This window comes from Oxyura jamaicensis, chromosome 11 (assembly GCF_011077185.1).
Source record: "Oxyura jamaicensis isolate SHBP4307 breed ruddy duck chromosome 11, BPBGC_Ojam_1.0, whole genome shotgun sequence".
Classification (NCBI taxonomy): Eukaryota; Metazoa; Chordata; class Aves; order Anseriformes; family Anatidae; genus Oxyura; species Oxyura jamaicensis.
In genome coordinates this window covers 10,221,515-10,246,445 of record NC_048903.1, presented here as the reverse complement: position 1 = coordinate 10,246,445, position 24,931 = coordinate 10,221,515, and the positions used below count along the sequence as shown (strand labels likewise).

Sequence of the window (24,931 nt, the reverse complement as noted above, 5' to 3'; positions counted from 1 at the left end):
GTAACAGTAAAACATGAGACAATTTACCAAAAAAATAAAACGCACTCCTCAGATTTATGACTCCAGTGAGGTTCACCTACCCAAAATGGATAGCTCAACAGTGTTGTATACTGATAGATAGAAAATTATAAATATAAATATTAATGTAATAGCAATTACATTATAAATGATAAGGAGCTGAATAAAGACAAACTTAGATAGACTGCTGAAAGTGGCTGATCCACCCAGCCAGCTTTTAACCCAGCAAAGAGTGTACCTGTCCAAGCCATGGACTGCCAGCTTCTTCAGGAGAATACTGTGGGAGACCATGTCAAAGATTTTGCTGAAGTCTATGTAGGCTACGTAAACAGCCTTTCCCTCATCCACCAGGTAGGTGACCTGGCCATAGAAGCAGATGAGGATGATCAGGCAGGACTTGCCTTTCATGAACCCATGCTGACTAGGCCAGATTCATCACCTGGTATGCAATAAACCAAATAAACAGACTAGGTTGAGATATTGTTTATTTCAGAATTGCACAAGTCTGGATACCAGACTCCTTCTGAGTTCCTTTCTCCTTTCTCCTTCTGAGTTCCCACAATCATCCCAGCTGCAAGGAAAGTGGAGCACAGCCTCAGCTTGCTTACCCCCAGGGACAAGTGTCACCCTCCCAGACATGGCGAGTCACCACACACAAGGACTGGGATGAAAAGGCAGACAGTGGCTGGAGCCTGCAACAGACATGGGACAGGGCCTTATCCTTTTAGGATAAATAATACTCAGAACCAGCTTGGTGACAGCATCTTCCCACCCAGTCCCACCGCTAAAGCCCATCCCCAGGGCAAGCAACACTTTGAAGTGGAGAACAAGATTATACAGCCTTAAACATCCTAAACTGAACACAGCAGTATCTGAAAGTGTTTCCAGCTTGTTTAAATTCCAGTCGAGTGAATCATTGTAAAACAAAAGGCACTGCCACCTCCTCCCTCAGAAAGCAGAACTCAGTATAAGATCTGCCTTTATCTGGGACCTTTCATATTGAAACATGCAGCTCATTTACCCGTGACCAACTCTTCAGTCTCTGGAAGGTGTGTTCTACTCTGGCTGCTCCAAGAGATGCAGCATTTCAATATATATATATATATATATATATATATATATATATATATATATATATATATTTAAAAAAGATAAAAAATAAAAGATAAACACTCCCTTTCCTACAACAATTTTGCCTGTGAAGAGGTGACACCTGCTTTGCCAGGTACAGTTGTATTTCTCTTGACCACAATAAGATATGACCTACTGCCATTGAGGCTGAAAAAAAGGCAATAAAAAAAACTAAAGATCGGAGGTGTATAGAGGCTTTTACATATTTATTTAAATTACAAGACTGGAGCACCAACAGGTTTGCTGGACATATCTCCTTGAGAGTTGTTCTTGCTGTAGACTGAGCCAGGGACTCAGGAGGGTGAGGAAAGGACCTGGGAAAGCCATGAGGGCAGCCAACACCACCAAACCTCTACTTACAAGCTCTTAGAGGTCACCCCAACCAATCCCTCAAGTCTCTGCTGGCTCCCAGGTAGAGAGCATGACACATAACACAGCAGTTCCTGCCCCTTGATCCACACAGACTTTGCACACCTCAAGGACCCACTCATTTCTCTCCCTGCAGGCCTTCTTCTTACTGAACCAGAAGAAAGGCTCTTTCTGAAATCTACTTTGAACAAAAAAGTGGATCTAGGCATCTTGATTCTGTTCTTCCTAATGGTTGCCATGCCATTGAGTCATGCTTTCAGCGGAACAATCTTTGTAGAACTCCAAAATGTACTCTGCAAGCCAACATTTAAACACTTCTGGAAGTCACAAACCTCGCCAAGCACAGAAGAGCGAGCAGAGACCAAGTAAAAGGAGAGACATGTTTAAAATGCCAATAATACCAAATTTAAAACAAATGTTATACTATTTGTCACATTTACTTTAAAAACAGAACAGCCTTTCATCCTAGCTCCTTACATGACTTTATTGTTTAACTCAGGAAGCACAATGACAAGAAGTCACATCCTGTAGAGCATCTTGGGTTTTCCTCCTCTCTTTCCCTGGGTGAGAAGCAAGCCTGGCACAAAACACCAAGATCTCCCTCATCCCACACTTGTGTGGATGCTTTGCTAACAGTAATTATGCAAATAAATAAAGAATAGTCAATATCATCCAGAAATTGAGTTATTGCTATGTTCTTATTTATTGGACACTGCAGGTGAGTCACTAGATAACCACCAAGAGAGGTGACAGTCTTGGTCAGATTGCCCTTGTGTTCATGTTGGTCAAAGGTGTTGGTCAAAGACAGATCTCATTTAATTTGCTCCTTGCCTTAAGAACAAGAGTTTTCTCAATGGGAGCGTCTTTGTCATTTTGATGAAAACATCCCGGAGGGGGATGTCATCCCAAAAGACTTGAAAATTCATCATGCCTGCCAGACTTTACCAAGGAACTGTACACTGCAAAGTGTATTCACTGCTCCTCACTTGCAGCAGGAGCTGCTGAGTCACCTTTGCCTGGTAAGGAACCACAGGTTCAAATTTCAAAGACATCAGGAGCCCAAGTGTCACCCTGAGAGCTGAGCAAGAGCTGCTGATTCACCAGGTAAAATAAGGGCAAGGAGGAGTACAATGTGGGCTAGGGGAAGTACTGGTGAGGCTCCTGCCGCTGCACACAAGGTCAACCTGACATTTGATTCCAGTTCCCTCTGCTGGTGGGACGTGCTATGACGGCCAGCGTCTCAGTATCAAGTCAAGGCAGCTAAAACAAGGTGGAACATTAATAAGCCTAACACATATAAGACCACTCGCTACCAAAGATTATCACACAGCCCAAGGCTGATTGCATGTGATGAGCTCACAGCAGTGTCAGTGCCCACAGTGTCCCTTCCCACAAGGAGTATCAGCTGGAGAGCATGAATTTGAGAGGATGAGGACTGCAAGAAGTCTCAGACTGCATCTCAGACTGACGGAAAAGCAGAGGAGTCCTTTTCAGGACATCCAGAGATGTCTATGTTAGGCATCATGCAGGTTGTTCTCTTTCAGCAGAATCTTCTCTCCAGGCTTGAATGCAGGCATACCCAGGTAAGGGCAGCTGGCACAGCGGAACGCATCCCCCAGGTAGCACTGCCAAGAGACAAAAAACACTTTCTGTAATCATGGCTACTTTCAGTTACCTCTTCCTGTGATACGGTTTACCCATCTAGAGAAATGACCTGCTCCTCAGCATACGTCAGCACAGAAACCACTTCCCTTCCACCTCCTCTGAACACATGCCTGTTTAGTACAGTAAGTGGAGCTGGTGCAGGGCACTCACATGGAAGAAGCAAGCTTCCACCAGAGGAGGGCTGCACTGCCAAGCCACTGCTGCATGCTGGGCTTGGGCAGCTCCCTAACCACCGCAAGGTTCCCCTCTACTCCTATAAGGTGATCTTCCCTGAGATCACTGGTTAGCAAGTGAAGTAAAGGTTCACTGTTCATTCTGACACCTACAAGGGTGGCACTTGCACTGTAGCAGACAGCATGCATTGCTATATAGCATGCAGGCACAAGAGAGCAGGCTGTTTTAAGAGTCAAGGTGAGTAAGAACAGATGCTCTGCAGCACCCATACAGGCAGTATTTGAAAGCAGTAAGCGAGCTTAGGGAGCAGTCACCTGAAAAAACTGTTCTTAGACACACACTGCATCTTGCAAAACACAACAAAGAAACAAAAATCACTATTTACATTTCCACAGGCAGATTTGGGCTGTGAGTTCTTCTTCTCCTGTTCCAGCTCTTCAGCCAGGCCACAGGTGCTGCAGAACATAAAGAAATCACTTGCATCTTTCTGCTTAAAAGTCACCAATACTTGTTCCAGACCTGTTCACCCACAACAGCCCTCACTTTGTCACATGACACAGATGGCTCTGGGACTCTCACATACCTTGTTCTCCAATACAAGTGTTGAAGCACACTTGTTCAGTTGAACTGAGTGGGAAATGACTCTAAAACATCTGCTACATGAACTATTTCTCCTTGGAATCTGAGGAGCCAGGATTTTAGTGAAGGCTGTGCAATCTGTGCAGCTACCTCCAAGAGTGTTGATCATATCAGGGTGGTAGTTTGTAGCAGTTTTGGTGTAACTAACCAAAATAGCAGCTCTCACTCTATTTGGATTCATACTCAAATAGCTAAGATAAGAAAGGACATGAACCAACCAAATTATGCTTTGAAGTCCCCACAATCTTTTTAAAAAACATGCAACATTAAGGTTTCAGTATTACAGTTCAGAGGTTCACTGATATGCAAATCCCAGCACTGACCAGTTCTTGCAGGCTTTCTTTTTGCCCATTTCTTTGCAGGATGGAGCTCTGAGGGAAGCTGGATCTGGCTTTTTCAAATCCTCTGAATCTAACAGTTCATCAGAGTCCAGAAGATCCTGGAGTATACCATGGAAGATAACACAAAGCAAATGGACTTGTTAGTAGGGAATGACATTGCTGCGCTGCATTCACAGAAACGCCACTGTTTGTAGCACTAGCAATAAAGTGCTGCAGCCATTCCCTCTTAACCCTGTCTCCTCTCCACCCTCACCACACCTCTGGGCACCCAACACCTTATATGACCGCTGAGAAATTTTGCCCTAGAGATTCTTTTCTACCTCTTACGTTGTAAAGCTTCCCATGAGACATGACTGAAACTAGTTAGAGTAGGAAAGAATAGAAGAGAGAAGGAATGACAGTGAAGTCTCACAAATAAAAATGGATACCATCTCTTCATCATTCATATCACTGGCAGAGAGTGTCCACAGCTTAGCAGTGGCTGGATCCACAGAAGGTTTTCCTGAAGCCAAAACAAGTAAGAAATAGTAGCTAATCCAGCTATTGCCCAACAGATCTGGGGCAATATTTTGCCCCATATTTCCAACAAATTCAAAAACTTTGGAAAGCCCCCACTCTGCAGATTTTTATGTAACACTCCCTACCACAGAGCAGCCTCCCTGCTCCAAGTGATATTGGTCACCAGAGAGGCAGGTGATCCACACATTCAGCAAGCACCACACATTACCTGAAGGACCAGGTTTCTTGGCAAAGGACAGTTTGAGCTGACTTGAGGATCCCACTTCGAAGTTGGGTTTCCTGCCTTCTATCCGAACAATGAGAAGGTCATTGCCTTGGTAACCCAAATGTCCTTGGACTGCCTGGGCCTCCTCTGGGGTCAAAGGTTCCTTTTGCAGCTGCAATGCAAGATCTTAAGTTAACTTCACACAGAGCCACCGTATTATAGTGCACTGTACATTATTCCTGTGAACACAGATAATCAGTTGTGTCTGGCTCCAGCTGCTTATCCTTCAGAGCAGAGGGTGAGTCAGTCCTAGCTGCAGTGCAGCAGAAAGGGTTGATCAGTATGACACAATGAATCAGTCATGACAAAAGATAGTTTCTCTTCTTTTTAAAACCCTTAAGAATAACACTACCTTTGCAGTAACAAAAGTTTGGGGCAGGCAATGTCTATAAACATTTACAGTAAACCAGGGTAGCGAAACATCTTGCTACCCATCAAGTCCTCGTCTAATGTTTTAAGGTAGCAGCACGAGGGAGTTCTGGAAGCAGCAAGTACATACATACCTCCTTCACTTCCACTATCCCAGAGAGAGTCAGAGCTGCAAAGAGTTTGGCTGCTGTCTTGATTCTGCTGTTGTTTCCTGGGAGAGACAAAAGCAGGAAATAGGAGGAGGGAAGAACAAGACTAGAGGTCACTAAGAAACAGATATGGTGCTTGAAACCTGGAAAAGCAAGACAGCTTTACAAGGAGGTACACAAGCCAAACCTTTGCTTTAAAATGGGCTCTCTCCAGTGACAGCAGGAACAAACCAGAAAGAGTGAGCAGCTTGTTCATTAGAATAATGGCCTGGGGTCACAAAGTTGGTTCTAGCTACAGATTTGTTCTACTTGTGCCAAAACCTCCTTCAACACAATCAACACCAATTTTAAAATGAAAGTAAGAAAGAAAGAAAAAAAAAAGATCCCCCAAAACATTTTCATGTATTGCAGTGAACAACTCATGAATTTTCAAAACATGGATTCCTAAATGAGCATTAAATTCAGAAACATAATATTCAAGAGCCTTGTTCCAATAGGCATAAGTTACTAGAGTCACTGTTTAATTGAAGACCCATTAAAGGGTTCTTCCCTTGGGCACAGGATTGTGCTGAGTTCAGCCACCTTGTCTCCATACTCTCACTTGCACTTTATTCCAAGTCCACCAAGTTCCAGCCTGCCAGATGTGACTTTGGAAACCAAAAAACCCCATCTACTCCAGACTGTGCACATTCTTCATTCTGTCCCAGGAACGTCTCCCATCCTGGTATTGTACCTCTTGCACTGCAGCGCCACGGCCAGCTTCAAAACAATGGCAAGTCTTCCTAAATGGGAGGAGCTTCTGTTGCCAATTACACCACCATTCTCAGTACTGCAGATTGTGCCAGTAGAAACATCACCAACACAGATGCTTCTGTTCTTATCAGATGGCATGTTATTTCCTCGTTTCTTCCTAAACCAACTCTATGCCAGCAAGGTTTGAATGCAGGTCAGGCATTAAGACAAAGAATAATCTTGTGTCCACCTCCTTCAGTGTTCCACCAGCCTGCTGTGTTGGGTACTCTAGCTTCACTCTTAGAACTTAGTCCAAACACTTCTACCTCTACTTCTTCTCAACTGATTTCTGGGATAGCCTCTCTCAGCATTTGTCACCTATTTTAAAAATCAATTTGGAGGCTCAGAAACATGGCACCTGTGACAATCTAGTAACACTACAACCTCTAGGAGAAAACCAGTGTCCACTGAGGTTTTCAGTGTAGTTAGGAAAATGCAGTTTTGATAGAAGGAGAATGCCTGCAGAACCCCCGATGGCTATCAGCTTAAACACATGATTTAAAAAAATGCTATTCAGGTTAGTGTGTCAGGAGAACGAAAATCTCTAAATGGGAGCCAGTGTTCCTGATGCCTTTCATTACAGACTAATTCTCACAAGAATTTCTCTGTGCAGGAAAGCAAGGCTGATACAGATTCTCTCACCTGATTCTGTAACCACCGGTTCTTTCAGAAGTACGCGTCCCCCAGGCTTAAGTATCCGAGCTATTTCTGCCAATAACTCTGTGGTGTGCTGCATAGTACTGCCTGGTACCATGCCCGATAGAATTACATCAAAACTGGACTCCTTGTGAGCCGCTGCAAAGAAAGAAAGACGTAAGATGGCACAATTTTACATGCACACATGCACAGATCTTTGCTTAATAATTAATTCTACATTCCTCTTCAACTCTCATGCTTGTGTGTAACAGCAATAACTGGTTAAAGACACCAGTCATAGGAAGCATGACCAGGGTATATCACTGTCTTTGCTGCGTTGCCGGTGGAGAGCATTAACAGCAGGTGCTATTGCTGTTCTGAATGCTGACTTACAAACCAGGGAACATGTGAGCTCATAAGATAAAGTTCCCTCTCCCTTTAAAAGAAGCAGTGAAAAATTAGGATAATTCTTACATTGAGACAGTTGGTTAATGTTTTCCACGCAGACACGATTATCAGCTCCCACCAGCGCCTGAATTTTATCCACCAAATCCTTCAGTGCTGCAGTCGGCGAGGAACTGTCCCAGATGATGGCCACACGCTGCCCAGGTGCGACCCCATACTCCCCCATTTCTGCAGCAGCAGCAACAGCCTGGCAACAGCAAACAGAAGTACAGGGCAGGGGAAGACAGAAAGGGTAACTGCCAATTGCAGCAAAACCTCCACAGAATATGACTGGGTCATTAAGCACTGACTTCTTGTAATAAATGGGAATTTTTCTGGAGACAGGCAGCACGTAGTTCCCACAAGTAAAGCATTTGTATGACATTAAGAAGTATCTACATTGAAGGGCATAATTTGGGATTTTCTCCAGTTTAGAGGCTTGTTTCACAGGGAGACTGCAAGCCATACTTAAAAAAAATAAAAATAATTACATGCTTTTCTTTGGATTTGAATATAAATGTATACAGGATTTCTGGAATACAAGACTAGCGACAACTTTTTGACAGAACTGTCTCCTACTCACAACATGACCTAGTGGAGTTTGCATCCACTGTATGAGAAGAAAGAGAGTAACTTTTGGCATTCCCAGCACTCCAGATGGAAGCTCTTTCAACTCATACCATTGTAGGCACTGGGAGAACAATTACACAGCAGGGAAGAGAAGAACTGAACGTGTACTTAGTGAGTTTGAAGAAACCTGTCTCTGTAATACTTCTTTAAAAATATTGTATTTTTGAGAGAGGCCAAAGAAAATCTGCCTCATAAAAGAGTCATGGCAGGAGTCAATCATGTTGTCACCTGTACTCATTGCAGCACCAACTACTGAAAATGATTTCCTGTCCTCTTTCACTTTACTCATCCAATGCAGCCTTTCTAATTTAACACAACCATGGAGGACTGAGACTGATGAACATAATGGTTGCCCTCTACATCTGCAGTCAGATATAAGCCATGCACTTGCTTCAAAACAGTCTGCTTTAAGATCATCATCTAAAATCATTACAACATTATGCATCCTGGATAAAACCTTATCATCGCTACGTTTTCAACAAAGAAGTTACGGATGTGCTGCACCAAATTTAACTGAGTTGCCCACAGTCTGGGAGTCGATTTTGACTCCCTGTTCTCAAGCTCTACATGCCATAGACTCCTAGAAACCGTAGACACGAAGCATGGGACAACCCTGAACCTTGTCCAAGTGACTCTGGTAGGAATGGATAGTAATCCAGCCTGCACAGCCAACCCAGCCACAAGTAAAAGATCTCAGACACATGATACAGGATATTGGACCTCACAGCTGGCCTTGAGGGCACTTGCAATGCCAGCTAAGCAAACACAACTAAGATTAACACTAGTAAACCTGTATTAACCATGACAAAACATCGTCTTTCTCAGGCAGGTGGCTGAAAACCTCAAAAGATACATAATCTGTTAGACTAACGTAGAAGAAAATAAAACAAAGTCACACCCTCCTCTCAGGACAACAGGCTGTGACTGTTCAAGAGAGGTTCAGGTAAAAAGGTGTAAGAGCAGATCCCAAATGTGATGCCAAAACAACATCACGGAAATAATTTCAGTCTGAGCCCAAGCCACTCAAACAGCAACACCAGACCACGAGCCTGCACCAATGCCCTGAGACCTATCTAAGGACAGCAGGAAGCTACTGCTCCAAGTACATGATGTTCCTCTGCCTTCAGTGGGTGTGAAGGCTTGGAATTGCTGTTGAAGCACGGACAACCAATGGCTGGGGGAGTTCCAGGGGACGTGTGTTTTTCCCTTCCAAGATTTCCAGTAGCATGTGGAATTTATTTGGGATGAAGGGGTTACACCCCAGCTGTCTTCCTTCTTTCACACACCTGCAGCTGTGGAACCTGACAAGCTAGCTTGCTAACTCTGGGAAGCACCTGGCAGCCCATGGTCTAGGTGAACAGTGCTTTCTTCTGCTGCTGCCGAGGAGCCTGTTCTGGTTACAGCTGAGCTGCTTTGTCACCCGGGGGGCAAGGAGGGGACACAATGCAGACATCCTGTGGGACGTGGGGCTTATCTTCATGCCACGGTCATCAACAGGCCGTGAAGAACAGGACTGTTCCTCTGTTCCTCCCACAGACGGGAAGAAAGGGGCTGTAAGCAGTACTGCAGGCTTCCAAGATTTAAAAATAAAAATAAAATAAATAAATAAAAAGTCTTTGGGCTACCTTGCCCAGCACATCCAAGCTTCAAGTTAACCGCGAGCTCAGGCAGGTGCTGCTGGCCGGGGGCACAACTCACGGGTACAGGCAACAGACAAACGGGGCCTGCAAACACCTCGGAGGCGTTCCCCCACGGCGAGGGCAGAGATTAAACACCCAGTCACGGAGCCGGGAATGGCTCACAGGGGCCCGGAGTTAGCTACGGAAGGGAATTACCCAGACGGGACAGGAACGGGTGTTGGAACGGGCGGCGACAAAACCCGGCTTGGAGGGAAGCTGGGGCCATGCCCGCGCGTTTCGGGAAAGGCAGAACGACACCGCCCCTCCGCCAAGCCCGGGGGGCGCCCCCAGCCAGGCCCGGGGGGGGGGGGCGAGCAGACAGGGCAGGACGCACGGCGTTGCCTGGCCATGTCCGTGAGGCCGTGGAAGCGCCGGGGCAGCCCCAGGGCCGCTGAGGACGCCCGGGCCCCGCTCCCCCTTACCTGCGGGCGGCTCGGCTCGGCTCGGCGCGGCGCGGCGCGGCTCGCTCTGACGCCGTCACGGCCCTGCCCCGCTGCGTCATCGCGCCCTGCCCGCTTCCAAAATGGCGGCGGCGGCGGCAGGCAGCCTGAGGCGAGCGGGCTGGCGGCTGTGGCGGGGCCGCGCGGGTGAGGGGGCGGGGGGCGTGCGTCCGTGCTCGCGCTCGCGCCCGCGCTCCTGTCCCTGCCCGCGCCCGTGCGCTTGGCGGGCGGGCCGCGGGGGGGGGGGGCGGGGGAAGGTGAGGTGAAGGGCAGCGGTGCGGGGCCGCCTGCCCGCCGCCGTCCCCCCCGGCCCACGCAGCGGGGCGAGGCCTGGCCCGCGGGGCGCCCCGGGCCGTGCGGTGCCCGTCGGGGCCGGCGCGGGGGCAGCGGGCAGCGCGGTGGGTGCTGTGTGTGTGTGCGCACGGCTGAGGGGGGCACGCGGGCTCTGAAGTGAGCAAGCAGGCTGTCAGCGAGCCCAAGCGGTCGGGCTTGCGAGTGTGTGTGTTTATCCCTTCGTGCAGCCCTAGCTCGTTGAGAACACAACACCTCACTGCAGTGGCATTAAAAGTTCTCCCACGGTAGCCGTAATTGCCAGGCGTGCTGTCCTTGGGTCACCCGAGGAGCATCTGCAGCAATTGGAATGTGGTATCTGTTCAAACTGCTACCTCACGCGAGCAGCGCAGTGGCCCTGTTCTGGACTCTTTCCCTGTGATGGGCCACAGACCAGAGGCACGTTGTGGATGCACGTCTGGGTGTGCGCTTTCAGCACAAGCTTGCAAAACTCCTTTCTGTTTGCTCCTTGTGCAGGATTCCTCAGATGTTTCCACTTCATCAAGTAAATGCACGCCTAGGACGACAAGGGTGTTTCTCAGAAGTAAAGACTATCTTTCCCTGCAGGTTTCCATGCCTTTTGGCTGTGTTCACCACGATGCTCTTCTCCTCCTTGAGTCCCTGTGCTGTCTGGTATCTGAAGGACACATCTGACTCCTTGTTTCCCTTTCAGGGCTCAGGTGCCAGCTCTGCCCACCCCAGCGGCCCCTCCATGCCTCAGCTGTACTGAGGAGAGCCTCAGATGAGCAGAAGAAGGAGCCGCTGGCCTCTTCCCCTCAGCAGCAGTTTGACTCACCCCCAACAGACCCCCAGCCTGACCATGAACCTCAGGGCCCTCGCCCCAGGTAACTCAGTAGCTCACTTTAGAGCTGTCATGCCGGCAGTGAGATCAAAAGGACTTGCTTTGCTGAAACTTGCTGCTGCTCAGAGACAGTGCAGTCCAGAATTAATGGTGCTTCAGTAGCTGTGACAGTGCAAATTCTACTGTCCATCATGGAGCCAAGATGGGACTTGCTTTCACAAGGAAGCCTCTCTAGTCTGCAGAGCACAGGCCCGCACTTTCGTGTTCTTGTGTAAATCTGTAGTTGCAGTGTCCACGTGCTTATATCTGTAAAAGGGAAAAACGTACAGTTTTTTTTTTTTTTTTTTTTTCTCTTTTTTTTTAAGGAGTGGGATATCTGAGGCTGGTTGATCTCCAAGTAACCAGCTGGATCGAGCCTTCCCTTATTTCCCTCTCCTCATCTAACAGCAAAGGTTCATTAAAAAACAAAAACAAACAAACAAAAAAAAAACAAAACAAAAAAAAAACATTCTTTTTAGAATGGAGGGGAAAGGATTTTACAGGAAGAGATGAGATGTATACTGAGTGAGCAGATCTCAAAGCATGTTCACACACATTGGTGGCAGTGAGTGAGCGGTAGAGTCCATGTGGCTGATGGGTGATGGTGACGTTCCCCTCACTGTACCAATACCTTCTCATAGTTACACTGGCCAGGGCGGCCAGGAGTCAGAGGACTATGAGAGCGAGGAGCAGCTGCAGCACCGAATCCTCACAGCAGCGCTGGAGTTTGTGCCTGAACATGGCTGGACGGCAGAAGCCATTGCAGAGGGAGCCAAGGTATGTGGGAGAGAAGCAAAGAACCAGTCAAAAGCTGGATGGAACCGAAGTTCAAAGACAGACCTGCATGCTTCCCCCACATAACCTTGGACAGCGTACCCCAGTCAGCAGATGGTACCGGGCAGGAATGAATCCCAGCTACTGCAGGGTAACAGTGTTAAGAGTTAAACTGAGGCACATTGCACAGTAATGATCCTAATGAAAGGAAAATATGTATCAGAGCATTTTCATACAGTATTGTTTTGTTTAAATTCATACAACATCATGTATAAAATAAATACAACATATTTACTAGCTGGATCCTGCTTAGCAGTGTATGACCTGATCTGTGCTTCTCCCTTTTTCCCTGCAGACCCTGGGTCTCTCTGTTGCTGCAGCAGGGATGTTTCACAGCGATGGCAGTGAACTGATCCTGCACTTTGTATCTCAGTGCAACACCAAGCTGTCTGACCTGTTGGAGCAGGAACAAAAACTAGTGCAGTTGGGCGAGACAGAGTGAGTACTGGGTATAAAAATGCATCTTCCTTGGCAGGCACTGGGAACTCAATAGACAGAAATGTAATTTACTCAAGCGATACCACCTTGCCAGATACAAAATTGGACTAGAGGCAACAAGGATACACAATACTTTGCATCACTGTTGCTGAGGCTTGAGGTTCTCAAGAACCAATTTTAACTTGGATATTTTTCATATTTGTATTTTTTTTTCCTCACCCAGGAAGAAGCCTACAGATCAATTCCTGAGAGATGCTGTAGAAGCCAGGCTGAGGATGCTGATCCCATATATTGAGAAATGGCCCCAGGTATAAAATGCATATAAGGATTGTCTTTTTTTGTGTGTGCATATATTTTAAACACCCTGTGACCTTCAACATAGTCTATCCAGCAGAATAGTTCAAGGTTATAAATGAAAGCCTCGCTGGTTTCAAATGATTTGTAGCCTTCAAAAAGAGAGCACCCTTGAAGAAGGCAGTTAAAAGTGTCTTTAACAACTATTCCTTGCCTTTCCAGAAGCACAAACCTCTCCATTGTTCACTCCACCCATCTGGGATCCACAGGGGGGTAACCTGTTTCTCTGCTCAGTTGTATTTAGTGTCACTGCAGTGTCAGGCTCCTTGCAGTATTGTTTTGGCTGCACTAGTATCATTTGACACCTGAAAATGCAGAACTACTGCTTTGTTTCAAGAAACTGCCTGCCTAGTATGTGAATAGCAAACCCTTAACAATATGAAGAAGCTGTCTTCTTCAGGTGAACTGAGAGGGCTCCGTGCTTCAAAATTCAAATACAAATCTCAAGCCATTCTTCTCAGGGTCAGATGGGAATTGTGGCTACAGTAACAAATGAAGAGTTCCCAACATTGGGCTACAAAGCCTCAGTTGTCCAGTCATTGCTGGCCTCTGGGCAGCTGAATCCAACTCTCCTTGCAGAGAAAGAAGATAGGATTCATGCCTTTATTACAAATAGCATAGATTGTCTGGTGAAGGATGTGGGTGGTTTGTGACTCTCCTGGTGGTGTTACTGGTTTCAGAGGCTGCAGGAGGGCCATTATAGCTGTCTGTCCTGCCCTTAGTAGCTGATTGGAGTTCAAAGTCAAATTCAGAGAAAGGTTTGACTCCGTCCCTGCCTGCAGGGACACAGCAGACAGGTGAGCCAGCTCAGCCTGTGTTTCCACGCCTGGAGAAACAGCTCAGCGAGCCAACACAGAAGCATTCAAGCTGAGCAGGGAGCTTGGGCTCCAGTGGAGGCCAAGTTGTGAGGTTGGCTGCCACACTGTACACTCCCTGCAAATCTTGCTGCTTGGAAAGACCAGTGGCAGGTGAATAGAACTTGGTCTTGTCACTTGGAGCTGGAGTCAAGTCAACAGCAACAGCAAAAATATAACAGAGCAGAGAAACATTGGTCTGTTTTCATGCTATGTCCTTCTATGTTTGACTCTTCCATTTACCTGTGTATTTTCTTCTCAGGCTGTCAGCATCCTGTTGCTTCCACATAACATCCCTTCCAGCCTCAACCTCCTCACCAGCATGATTGATGATATATGGCACTATGCTGGAGACCAGTCTACGGATGTAAGTCCTTGTGCCTTGCAGACAGGCTGGTTCTAGCTGTCTGCACTTTAGGAAAATGATGGGTTGAAGTAGGCCATGTCTTTCTTGAGACAATCCATTCTTTGAATGAGGGAAGATGCTTTTAGAAGCACCCAAGGGTCTTCGGAAGCCATGCTGTAATTTCCAAAGAGACTTAGGAGCCATAGGGACTAAATACAAATTTAATGCCGATGGGATTAGTGCAAATTAAAAGGTCTGACGTTCCTAGACTTACTCATAAGTGCTTTTTTGGGGGGGAAGGGGGAAGACAAAATTCTTAGAACTTGGAGACTAAGAAGTTGATCAAATTCAGTTAGCAAGCAGTGTGTCTCTGCTGAAGCAACTGTCTCTTCTACCAACAGTAGCATTTACAGATTTGACCTGAAAATCTTTAAAGAATCTACCTAAAAATGCGACTAGGTTATTAAAGCTTTCATCTTTCTGGAAGGAAATAAAAGAAAAAATATAACCTTAATTAAAGCAATTAATACATTATTTTAATTCATATTGACGTAGGGAGAGACGGGAAAAGCTAAATGAATCACTTTAACAAACTACTTTAATAAACTTCTTTTATCTGAATATGAAAGAGAAGCTACTGCAGTGAAAAAATAAATCAGATGACAGAAGAATGAATAAACTAGAAAAAAATATATTAGACTGTGATTGCATCAGGAGCTACAAGTTCCTTATGAAAGTCAAATTCACACGTCAGAATCAGTGTCTGCACTGAGTTATTCCTAAATTTTTCTCACTGCTGCAGGGTGTAGGAGAAGTTATCTTTTCCTTGCACCCTCTGATTGATCATAAGCATTTTCTTGGGATGCTGCAATGCTGATTCCACTTCCTCTTTCCAGTAAAGGAGTTTAATCTCGCTTGTAAGAGCCTTCTTCACAATGCCAAGAGCTGTGCAGTATGCTGTTGCCTCAGAGACCCTTTCAAGTGTTTTTCAGAGCAGGAAGAAAATCAGTACGAGGAGTTTGGTCTCAGATACATGAGACAGCCAGCTGCAAATGGTGACATCCCTCATGTTACTTGCCTTGTCACAGTTTGCAGGTTGTGGTACAGACAGCAAAGTTTTTGATCCAGCTGTTTTCAAAATTAAGACCAGTGATTTAATTTTCCTGTTGCTTTGTAATCATGAATGGAACAACCGGTATTTTTTCTAGGTACCCAAATTGTTTAATCACCATAATAGCAGGAAATGAAGTTGAAGACTCATTTTTAAAAGTGTATATATATTGTCTGCCAGTGATTCAAATGCAAGTGGAAAAACTGAAGAGTTTATGAAACTTTGCATTCTGTAACCTATTGTTGCAGCATATTCTACAGGACTGCTGCCAGCAGTGTGCTGATGTATTTAGTGATTCAGCAGGCAATGCTGGTATTTCAGTTACAGGATTTGGGTAAGGTGTATCTCTGTGATGCCGTGCACAGTTCTATCATCAGTTTGTTCTGTTTCTACATGGTTTTGGAGCGAACTGCAGCTGAAGTTCAGTAGTAAACACAGCCTTGCGTTTACACACATTGAATCAGAGCTAGAATTGTAGTGTTGCATTTCCTGCTAGCAGTCTTTAAAGCGAAGATAAACTCTTGCACAATACAGCCAAGAAGCTGGGTACATTTGCTGCAGGTGCCTGCTTGCAACCAGAAGCAGGTGGTGGTGTTTTTGCTGAGCAGTTTTACACATGGTGCTTGTGACCTCTGTCTGGTGCCATGGGATCAGCTGTGCTGTCAGATGGTGGAGGTGGCTGGTGGCCCAGTGCATCACAGAGACGAGCTGCACAGTTTAATTCAAGAAGGAACATGCAGTCCTAGGGCTCTGTTCACTGAGCAGTTTACCAGGGACTGCCCAGTTGCTAACGATGAGGAGCTGGCATGTTGTTTTCCTTTGTGGTTCTCCAGGCCTGTTTTAGTGATCTCCGTTCAGGTCGCCTCCCTCTTTCTCTCTCAATCCATGTCCCTGCAGTTTAACTGGTACACTCGTCGGGCTGTGCTCACTGGCATCTACAACACCACAGAACTGGTGATGATGCAGGATTCATCCCCTGACTTTGAAGAGACTTGGCGCTTCCTGGAAAACCGAATAGCTGATGCCATGAACATGGGCAATACAGCTAAGCAGGTAACATTGTGGACAAGGTATTCATGCAACATTGTATTGTACCAAAATATGTGCAGACAGAGCTGGCTGTTCAGTCATGCAGACCACATGCTTGCTGAGACACCACTGGCATAGTGGTGGGTGATGGCATAAATGCTGTCAGCTCCATATCAAATACTCGTGCGTTCTAATAAAAATACTCATGCGTTCTAATAAACCAACACATTTGTCATTTTGTCTGACTGACCCAATGATTAGGAGTTGTATATTCCCTTCCTTACATTTTATCTCTGGCTATCATTTTACTTCAGTGCTTGGCTTGTATCAGCACCTTCTTGTAGCGAGTACACATTTGTTATGATTGTGTCTCTGTATTTGCGTATCTACAACTGTAACTGCAGAAGAAAACTAAAGGTTATGTTCTCCCCCGTCTCCTAGGTACAGTCAACCGGAGAAGCACTTGCCCAGGGCCTGATGGGAGCTGCAGTTACTGTAAGTAATGCTGAAACCAATAGGGCTGTAACAGGGCAGAATTATGTTCTGTTCCATACTTAATGCTAGCATGTCTTCCCTCCTGATTCTAGACTACAGCATGAAAGAGAATTGTCTTTCATAACTTACGTTTAGAATGATTTTCTGGGTAGTTTGGGCTTAGTATGCTATTCTGTGGTGAAAGTACTTGTAATACAGCATAAAATTAAGCCCAAAGCTGCAGAATGAGTTTTAGGAATGAGAGGCAGGTAGTCAGAATAAGGGAATGTCACCATTCTCCATCAGTTGTCACTAGACCTCTTCCAGCCCCTTCCCTGGAGATCTTGACTGGAGGTTTGTGCATTCACGGACACATGGGAGGTGGCACCTCTCCCTGAGCCACACAGCAGGATCACTTCCTCAAGCTGCACTCTGTGATAAGGCTGCGTGGGAAATAAAGATAGAAGCTCCTGTTCCCTCCGGCTTCCCGGGGAGCTCACTGCCCACTGTAGGGTGGCTGACAGTGTTTCTGCCCGTATTGCAACCGGAACAACTGTGACCTGCTCAGGGAAGTTGCTTTTGGTTTCAGGGGACTGCAGTGTCCTTCATGAATTCATTTGTGAATTCATACATCTGTATGTCCATGAGGTAGCTGCACTTCCTGTAGGACACAAAATGGTCCCTTGTGTACCCACACATTATTTTTTAAGAGCTTTGCTGCCCTACTGTGATGATGTTTTGGACAACTCCCATTGCATTTTAGCAGCAAAGTGATTTCCATTCTATCAGTAATACATGCTTTTTATGATTACCAGTACAAGAAGGCCAAACCACATGGAATATAAATTAGAAATAATTTTCACTGTATGAAACAATTCTGAAGAATCTCTCTCACCTCCCTCCACCTGCAGTTACTGTGGAATTGTTCCTTAAGCATTTCTCAGCCTTGCTCCACATCCACAGCCATAGCTGCCCTGCAAATGTGATCTTACATATGATTGTAAGATCCTCCATCAGAGAAGTCCGGGTGCACTGTTTGTGCTCCTTGTGCATCAGTATGGTGCTCTCCTACGCATGACCACTGCGCAGCTTAGGTCTAGAATATTTTATATTCCCAGATGCTTTGTCTGCCCGTGTTCCACCGATAGTTCCCCTGTGCAGATAAAGAGGGATGAGATGCGAGTGCCTCTGGAGAGGGGTGGGTTCCAGCCGGCTGGTTTTAGGGCAGAAACACCCCAAGCGTGTTAGGAACCAGGATGGACAGGCCTCCCATGGTTGCGGGTGCTGCATGGGTGTGCCGGGCGCTCCAGCTGCGTGCAAAGCAGGCAGGGTTTGCACTCACTGTGTGGGCTTGTGCAGTCACACAAACAAAACCCAGCTCAAACCCCCGAGCCTAGCAAGCAAGGAGGGCCTTTTGCAGCTCTCAGGAAAGCCGCTGGCTCATCCCGAGGGGTACCCAGGGCACCGTTTCTCCGAGCTTTCTGCATTATCCTACTCCCTGTGACCCCAGCTCGCGGCTCTCACCGCTGCCCCTGAGCAGGCGCCTGCCGTGGCGCCTTGGCCTTGGCTGCGGGGGGCCGCCGGTGCTGACGTGCCCGCGTCTCCTTGTCCCGCAGATCACCAACCTGACGGGGCTCAACCAGCGCCGCTGATGCCGGAACCCTCACGCCGGAGCCCGCGGACCGGCGCCGGAGCCAGGACGGGGCCGCCTTCGCCTCCTTCCCCCGCCCGTCCCCAATAAAGCCCAAGCGCACCGACACCGCGCAGCGTCTCCGCCTGCTTCCACCGGCGGGAGGGGGTGCGGGGGGGGCGGCTCCGGTCCTCCGGGCGGCGGCGGCCTCCAGGGGGCGGCCGAGGGAGGCGGCGCGGGGCAGGGCGGGGCGGCGGGGCGGCGCGGGGCGGCCATGCCGTACGCCAACCAGCCCACGGTGCGCATCACCGAGCTGACGGACGAGAACGTCAAGTTCATCATCGAGAACACGGACCTGGCGTGAGCACCGCCCGCGGGGACGGAGCCGCCGAGGGGGGGCTGCACCGCGCGCGGGCCCGGCCCCGCACCGACCGGGGCCTTTCCCAACCCCGAGCGGGCCCCGGAGGCCCGAGCCGGTGGCTGGGTTGGCGAGGGGCTCGTCGGGAGGGCTGGGGGCGAGGCCCGGTGAAACCGGAGCTGGTGTGGCACCGGGACAACGGCAGCTCCCGGGCCCCGGCGGCCTCAGCGGGCTCCGGGGCCGCGGGCTGGGACCGGGCCCACCGTGGTGCTGCGGCAGCCACCATCAGCGTTGCGTGCATCTCCGCAGGCCGTAAATGTCTTAAGGCACTGCGTTTCTCAGCGTCTAAGCTCCATTTTTTATTGCAGGGTGGCAAACTCCATTCGAAGAGTGTTCATAGCAGAAGTTCCCATTATAGGTATTCCTTTTTACTTACCGCTTTTCCTGGTGGTGGTCATGGTTCTTAGAGCTGCCACTCCCTCATCACTTCCCATCTGCTTTCTCCTTTTCCTCCAACTTGTCTTCAGCTCACTTGGATGGCACTAGATGCTTAGCTAGCACTGCTGGATGTAACTCATGGGGCTACTGCCATCTCAGCTTCACTGTAGTCTACAGTTTTCTGTGCCTTTATGAACTGCCTGGCCTTTTCCTGCAGAAATAAGTCTCAGCATGTTTCTTTCTTCATTGCAGCTATTGACTGGGTCCAGATAGATGCCAACTCCTCTGTCCTTCATGATGAATTTATTGCCCACAGACTGGGTGAGTGCCTGACAGGTTAGAGGAGGGAGGTGGAAATGGCTTGAAAGGCTAACATAACAACAGCAAAGCAGAGGTCGTGGGCAAAGTTTGTCTCAAGACTGCTAAAGCACCTTTGTCATGAGGCTGCTATTCCTCAGCCAGCATTGGCAGGAGGGACAGTGCACCCATCGTCTCGCTCAGACATGTCTCTAATTACCCTGTTTCCACAGGTCTCATCCCACTCACCAGTGATGACATTGTGGATAAGATGCAATATTCCAGAGTGAGTAAAACAAAACGTCTTGGGTACGGTGGTGGTGGTGGTGGTGGTAGGTGGATGAACTAACGGGACATGCTGCAAATTCTTGCTGCAAGCACTTTGGCATAAATGATTTGACCCATGTCTGTCCCAGGACTGCACATGTGATGAGTTCTGTCCAGAGTGCTCTGTGGAGTTTACCCTTGATGTCCGGTGCAATGAAGACCAGACTCGTCACGTCACATCCCGTGATCTCATCTCCAACAACCCCCGTGTCATACCGGTCAGTGTAATCCCTTTGCTTGCAGCGAGTACCCTCTCTACCTTACCGTTGAGGCTGGGTTGGCTAGCATATGGGATATGGACAAAATAAGGCCTTGAAGAATGTTTTGCACTGCCTTAAAGTCCCATTTAAAGTGCAGTGGCAGCACAAAGCAGGAATATTTGCAGAAGCAGCAGCATGTGCCAGTACCCTTCTTTTTGTTGCCTCGTTGGAATTCACTTGCTGTCTGATGACATCTTAAAACAGTATGGCCTCGTTAAAGCCTCATCCTGCATCCCTCATCCTCGCCTCATGGGAAGCTTTAGCTGCAGCCCATCTATCTTTCCTTGAACATTCAGAGTGTGTTTGATTGTGTCATACTGTCATTCTATTGCCTGCTTGCTGCCAGGACTCTGGCAAGGTCAGCCCTTTGGAAGGCCTGGCAGCAGCCCAGAGGCTTCAGGTTTTCTGATTCTTAGATCGCAGCATGGCAAGGTGTGAGTAGCCTGGGCCACAGCACTGCTGCCAAATAGCTCTTACCCAGTCACCTTGGGGAGGGTTGGCAGAGACAAAGGAGAACAGGTGCAGAGGGACTTAATGGAGGAAGTTTGAAAAAGGTGTTGGCCGGAGGGTCCCTGAGGCTGCATCTGGAGGTCACTGTAACCTGGGGGCTGCTTCTGGTGGCACAGTGAAGATGGTTCCAGAGTCTGCCTGGTTAAAGTGTTAGACATAGAATCATAGTAACATTTAAATTGGAAAAGACCTCTAGGATCATCTAGTCCAACCTAGCTGCAGTGTTGTGAGTTCTGTGTGTCACCTTGTAGCAGTACTGTGAATGACTCTGGACTGTGTCCCCGACCAAGCAGCTGTGCAGGGCCCAGGTTGTGGCCCTCTCTGTCCTGTGGGAGGGAGCAGGCTTCTGTAGCGGGTTATCACATACGGAGCTGCAGCTGTCTAAATTGTCCTGATTTCCATTAGATAGGGTGGGCTGAGTTTGTTGCTGTGAGGCACTGTAAAGTGGTTTTCTGCAGTCTCTCATTTTTGTAGGCAATTATCATTTGATGTGGGGAGAAAAAGTGATGTTGCAGATAATTCACTTGGTTTTGTTCTCCTTCTGCAGGTAACATCTCGGAGCAGAGATAATGACCCCAATGACTATGTGGAGCAGGACGGTAAGTGGTGTTTCAGTGAGAATAAGATCTGTAGGAGGACATGGATTTTCCTTTCAGTCTCTTTGAACACATCCTTCATTTGCTAGTCATCTAACCCTAAAGTAGGTGTAAAACAAGCTGACATCTAAAGTTGACAGTTGAGAGACACCACCATCAATGGGGTTTGCATTTTATATTAACATCACTTAAATGTTATCCCCAGAACTAATATCCTGTGTCAGAGATCATTACTGTCTGCCCTTGTGAGAGCTTAGAGACAGCGAAGATGCAAAATGCTCTATTGTCTTTTGTTGCCTGGGGGCTTGAGCTGTGCCTTTGGGCATGTGTGCAACTCCTTTTTACGTAGCAGGATGTTTTATAGCTACTATGGGGACATAAATGAGTCCCTGTAAGAATCCAGGCAAGCCCTGGCATCTGGTGACATCTTCCTGGTTACTGATAATTCCTGCCTTTTTACTTGTGTGATCCTGCTCACTTATTTCTCATCATCCTTGTCAAACTGGCATGTGCTTTTCCATAGACATCCTGATTGTGAAGCTGCGGAAGGGCCAGGAGCTCAAGCTGCGAGCCTATGCCAAGAAGGGCTTTGGCAAGGAGCACGCCAAGTGGAACCCCACGGCTGGCGTAGCCTTCGAGTATGACCCAGACAATGCACTGAGGCACACAGTGTATCCCAAGCCAGAGGAGTGGTATGTCCTAGCTGACTAAAACAGGGCTTGGCTGGCCCTGTCTGGAGTCGGGTCTGTAGTCTTGGGGTCATCCCAGGGTAGCCAGTACAACCGCTGTAATAATAGCCTAGAACTTAAGCCTGACACGTAAGGGCTCCTAAACCTATGTGCTGGGGTGTCTCAGTGTTTTTATTTCTGTTTCACCACTGTTGGCCATCTGGGATAAGATAAGCCTGGGTCTGTTTGGAGGGACTTGAAAAGATTTCTCACATGGATTAAGGGCTTCCAAACAGTCTCTCCAGTGTGATGTCCTAGAAGCCATGAAGTGTAGCAAGTAGAAAGATACGGTGTCTTGGCCCAGCTGACGTACATGGTACTGCAGGGATGTACTAGTGATGCATATAGAGGAGCGGAGGTGCAGGACATCAGGATGAGTCTCACTGATGTCCGATTAATTCCTGCTAGGAAAAATCCCATCTCAGCTGTGCAGCAGAGACAGTGCTGGTGTGCTCTGGTGTTTTCCTCACCAAGTGAAAAGTAGAAACAATGTGGTGGTCCCTTCAGGCATTGTCATCCCTTTGCTCATAGCAGCTATCAGGCTATGCCAGTGCAGTGGATGGAGCCACAGTACCTTAGGCAGGGCTGAGCTGGGGCAGAGCAGGACTGATCCTGTCTCTCCTGCACAGTTCAGAGAGGCAGGAGTCTGGCAGGCCCCACCAGGCTGGGGCTGGCGAGTTGCTCCATCTGTCAAAGATACAGTGCAGTCTTGCGGCAGTGCAACTTGTGCCACAGTGCACACAGTGCTTGCTGTTCCTCTGAGTGCTTGTGTGCTGTAGGGCCAAATGCGCTAGAGTATGGGCTCCGTGCTGACCTTCCCTGCTTTGATTCCAGGCCTAAGAGTGAATACTCGGAGATCGATGAGGAGGATGCTCAAGCCCCATACGACCCCAATGGGAAGCCTGAGAGGTAGGAAGCTGAATGTGCTCCCACTGCTGGGAGATGGGGGGGACCCTGCTGGTTGCATTGATTGTTCTGTTGATGGTGTCAGATATGCTGCTGTGAAATTTCCCAGCCCAGGGAGCTGGTGTTCCTTGAAAAGCAAGGTAGGAGTTGCAGTTAACTGGTGATATGTCCAGGTCTGGCAGGTTTTCCTCTCAGGGAGATACTAGATGACTCTTCTGAGTTTGTGTTGTCAAGCAGGGCATTAGGGTGTTTGGTGAAGTATGAGGCTTGGTGAGAAGACGCTTTAGGAGGATGCTGAGGACACTGATGTTACCAGCATGTGCAGTATTTATTCACCCCTGTAAGTCTCGTGCTTTGATGGCTGGTGACACATCCTCTTCCAGATGATTTGCACTGAAGGAGTAGGAGTACCTGCAGCCAGCCAGTCTTAGCTTCCCAGTGCAGCTTGTAAGTCACAGAGCTGAGCAGGGAAAATATCACAAATGTTCTTGCAGCCTGCAGGGTCACAAGTGTTGGAGTAAGCTCTGGGTCTGTGGCTGCTGTTGTAGAGGCACAGTGCTAGCTGATGCCCAGCTGGAAGGTCAGTGATGCTGGGGACTCCCAGCAGATCTCATGGAGATCTCATTGTGGGTCACAATGGGCTGGAACTGCTGTGGGTGCTCTCTGGTTTTACACATCCTTTCAGAGCACGTGGTAACTTTTCTCCCCTGACTTGTAATCTCAGGTTTTATTACAATGTGGAGTCCTGCGGCTCTCTGCGCCCAGAAACCATCGTTCTCTCTGCGCTGTCTGGCCTGAAGAAGAAACTGAGTGACCTCCAGACCCAGCTGAGCCATGAGATTCAGAGTGATGTCCTCACTATAAACTGAGGTAGCCCCTTGCATAACATTGTCCAGGCAGGAGTGATGCAGAAGATTCCTGTCTCTGCAGGGCAGCACGCTAGCCTGAGGCTTTTGCCTCCCCCTTTCCCTCTGCCTTTTCTGGCCCAATTCTCCTGGTCAGTGACACCTCTTTCCTGGTTCTCCCGTCCCAGAGAAAGCCATCATGACACATAGGGTAAAAGAAGAAATCTGTGAATGTCTTGACTGGGATGGGAATGGGCTTTGTCTGTAAGTGAGCCCAGAGTTTTGGACTCTAACCACAGGACATTTAGGATCGGGAAGCACATACTTTGGTTATACAACCCTATATTATTTGTGTCCATTCCTTCCTGTGCTGAATAAAGCCTTACCCCCCTAGGTTCAGTCATCCTTGAAAGCTGGTCTGGGGCTGCAGGAGGAGCTGTCACATTGTTTAGTTTCCTCCAATAGACATTAACTTAATGAGCTCTGCTTTCAAGGGAGCATTGCTCTCTCCTGCTGATTGCTGCTCTTGACAATTACCTGCTTTGGAGACCAGAACACCCTGCAGCAGGTAACCCTGTTCTTTACAGTCACAGCACTATATTTAAAGCAGAAGTTTGAGGCTGGCCTGGTAAGAGACATGCTACAGAAGACGCGGGCAGGAGAATGCAGATGGGCCAGGGAGGCTGAGCTGTATTTAAAGGCTCATTTGGAGCAGAGCCTACCCATGCGCTATTTAATCTTTATGTTAGGAGCTGGGGTTAGCAACCCCCAGCTGGCAGCTTTGACCATGCCTGCAGCCCGCAAGGTATGAGCTGGCTTACACGCCAGGCTGGAGCTTGGCGCACACAGCGAGCCATGGCAGTGGATGAAGGGTTCCAGGGATGGCCCAGTCACCCCTTCTCCCCTTCCTCATTGTCATGGGGGACCTGGGAAAAGCTTCTCAGTGATGCAGTACTGGAGAGAGCAGGAGCTGCTTCTTCCTTACCATGGTGGCTGGAAGGTAGGGGAAGACTCCTTACTTGGGGCCTAGGTGAGGGGATGGCTCAGGTGCAGGAAGGTGTGCTGCTCCAGCTGGGCAGGGCACACAACCTGACACAGTTCTGTTTTTCCCTCCAGGGAAGAGCTGCTGAGGCTGGGCTGGGCTGCTTGCAGTATCCTGTGGGCT

General features: G+C 48.1%; 4 protein-coding genes across 4 annotated transcripts in view; 2 read left to right on the top strand and 2 right to left on the bottom strand.

Annotated features, from left to right (window-relative positions):
- Positions 1-24,931, bottom strand: part of TDRD12 (tudor domain containing 12) — a 236,642-nt gene that overhangs the window by 43,210 nt on the left and 168,501 nt on the right. The window lies entirely within an intron of this gene.
- CIAPIN1 (cytokine induced apoptosis inhibitor 1) lies at positions 1,937-10,380 on the bottom strand. Its single transcript, XM_035336502.1, has 10 exons — positions 10,243-10,380; positions 9,054-9,059; positions 7,542-7,719; positions 7,074-7,226; positions 5,625-5,701; positions 5,065-5,233; positions 4,766-4,839; positions 4,320-4,435; positions 3,743-3,812; positions 1,937-3,143 (listed from the first exon to the last, which is right to left on the bottom strand). Exons 3-10 carry the CDS (start codon positions 7,696-7,698, stop codon positions 3,033-3,035), a joined length of 927 nt encoding a protein of 308 aa, XP_035192393.1. The 5' UTR covers positions 7,699-7,719; positions 9,054-9,059; positions 10,243-10,380; the 3' UTR covers positions 1,937-3,032.
- On the top strand, positions 10,284-18,628 carry COQ9 (coenzyme Q9). The gene is made up of 9 exons (XM_035336501.1): positions 10,284-10,407; positions 11,264-11,435; positions 12,073-12,208; positions 12,561-12,703; positions 12,927-13,011; positions 14,174-14,278; positions 16,266-16,421; positions 16,839-16,892; positions 18,488-18,628. The coding sequence occupies exons 1-9, from the start codon at positions 10,344-10,346 to the stop codon at positions 18,521-18,523; spliced, it is 951 nt and encodes a 316-aa protein (XP_035192392.1). The 5' UTR covers positions 10,284-10,343; the 3' UTR covers positions 18,524-18,628.
- POLR2C (RNA polymerase II subunit C) lies at positions 18,712-24,161 on the top strand. The gene is made up of 9 exons (XM_035336503.1): positions 18,712-18,861; positions 19,228-19,277; positions 19,550-19,618; positions 19,828-19,880; positions 20,011-20,139; positions 21,239-21,290; positions 21,811-21,979; positions 22,850-22,924; positions 23,646-24,161. The coding sequence occupies exons 1-9, from the start codon at positions 18,776-18,778 to the stop codon at positions 23,788-23,790; spliced, it is 828 nt and encodes a 275-aa protein (XP_035192394.1). The 5' UTR covers positions 18,712-18,775; the 3' UTR covers positions 23,791-24,161.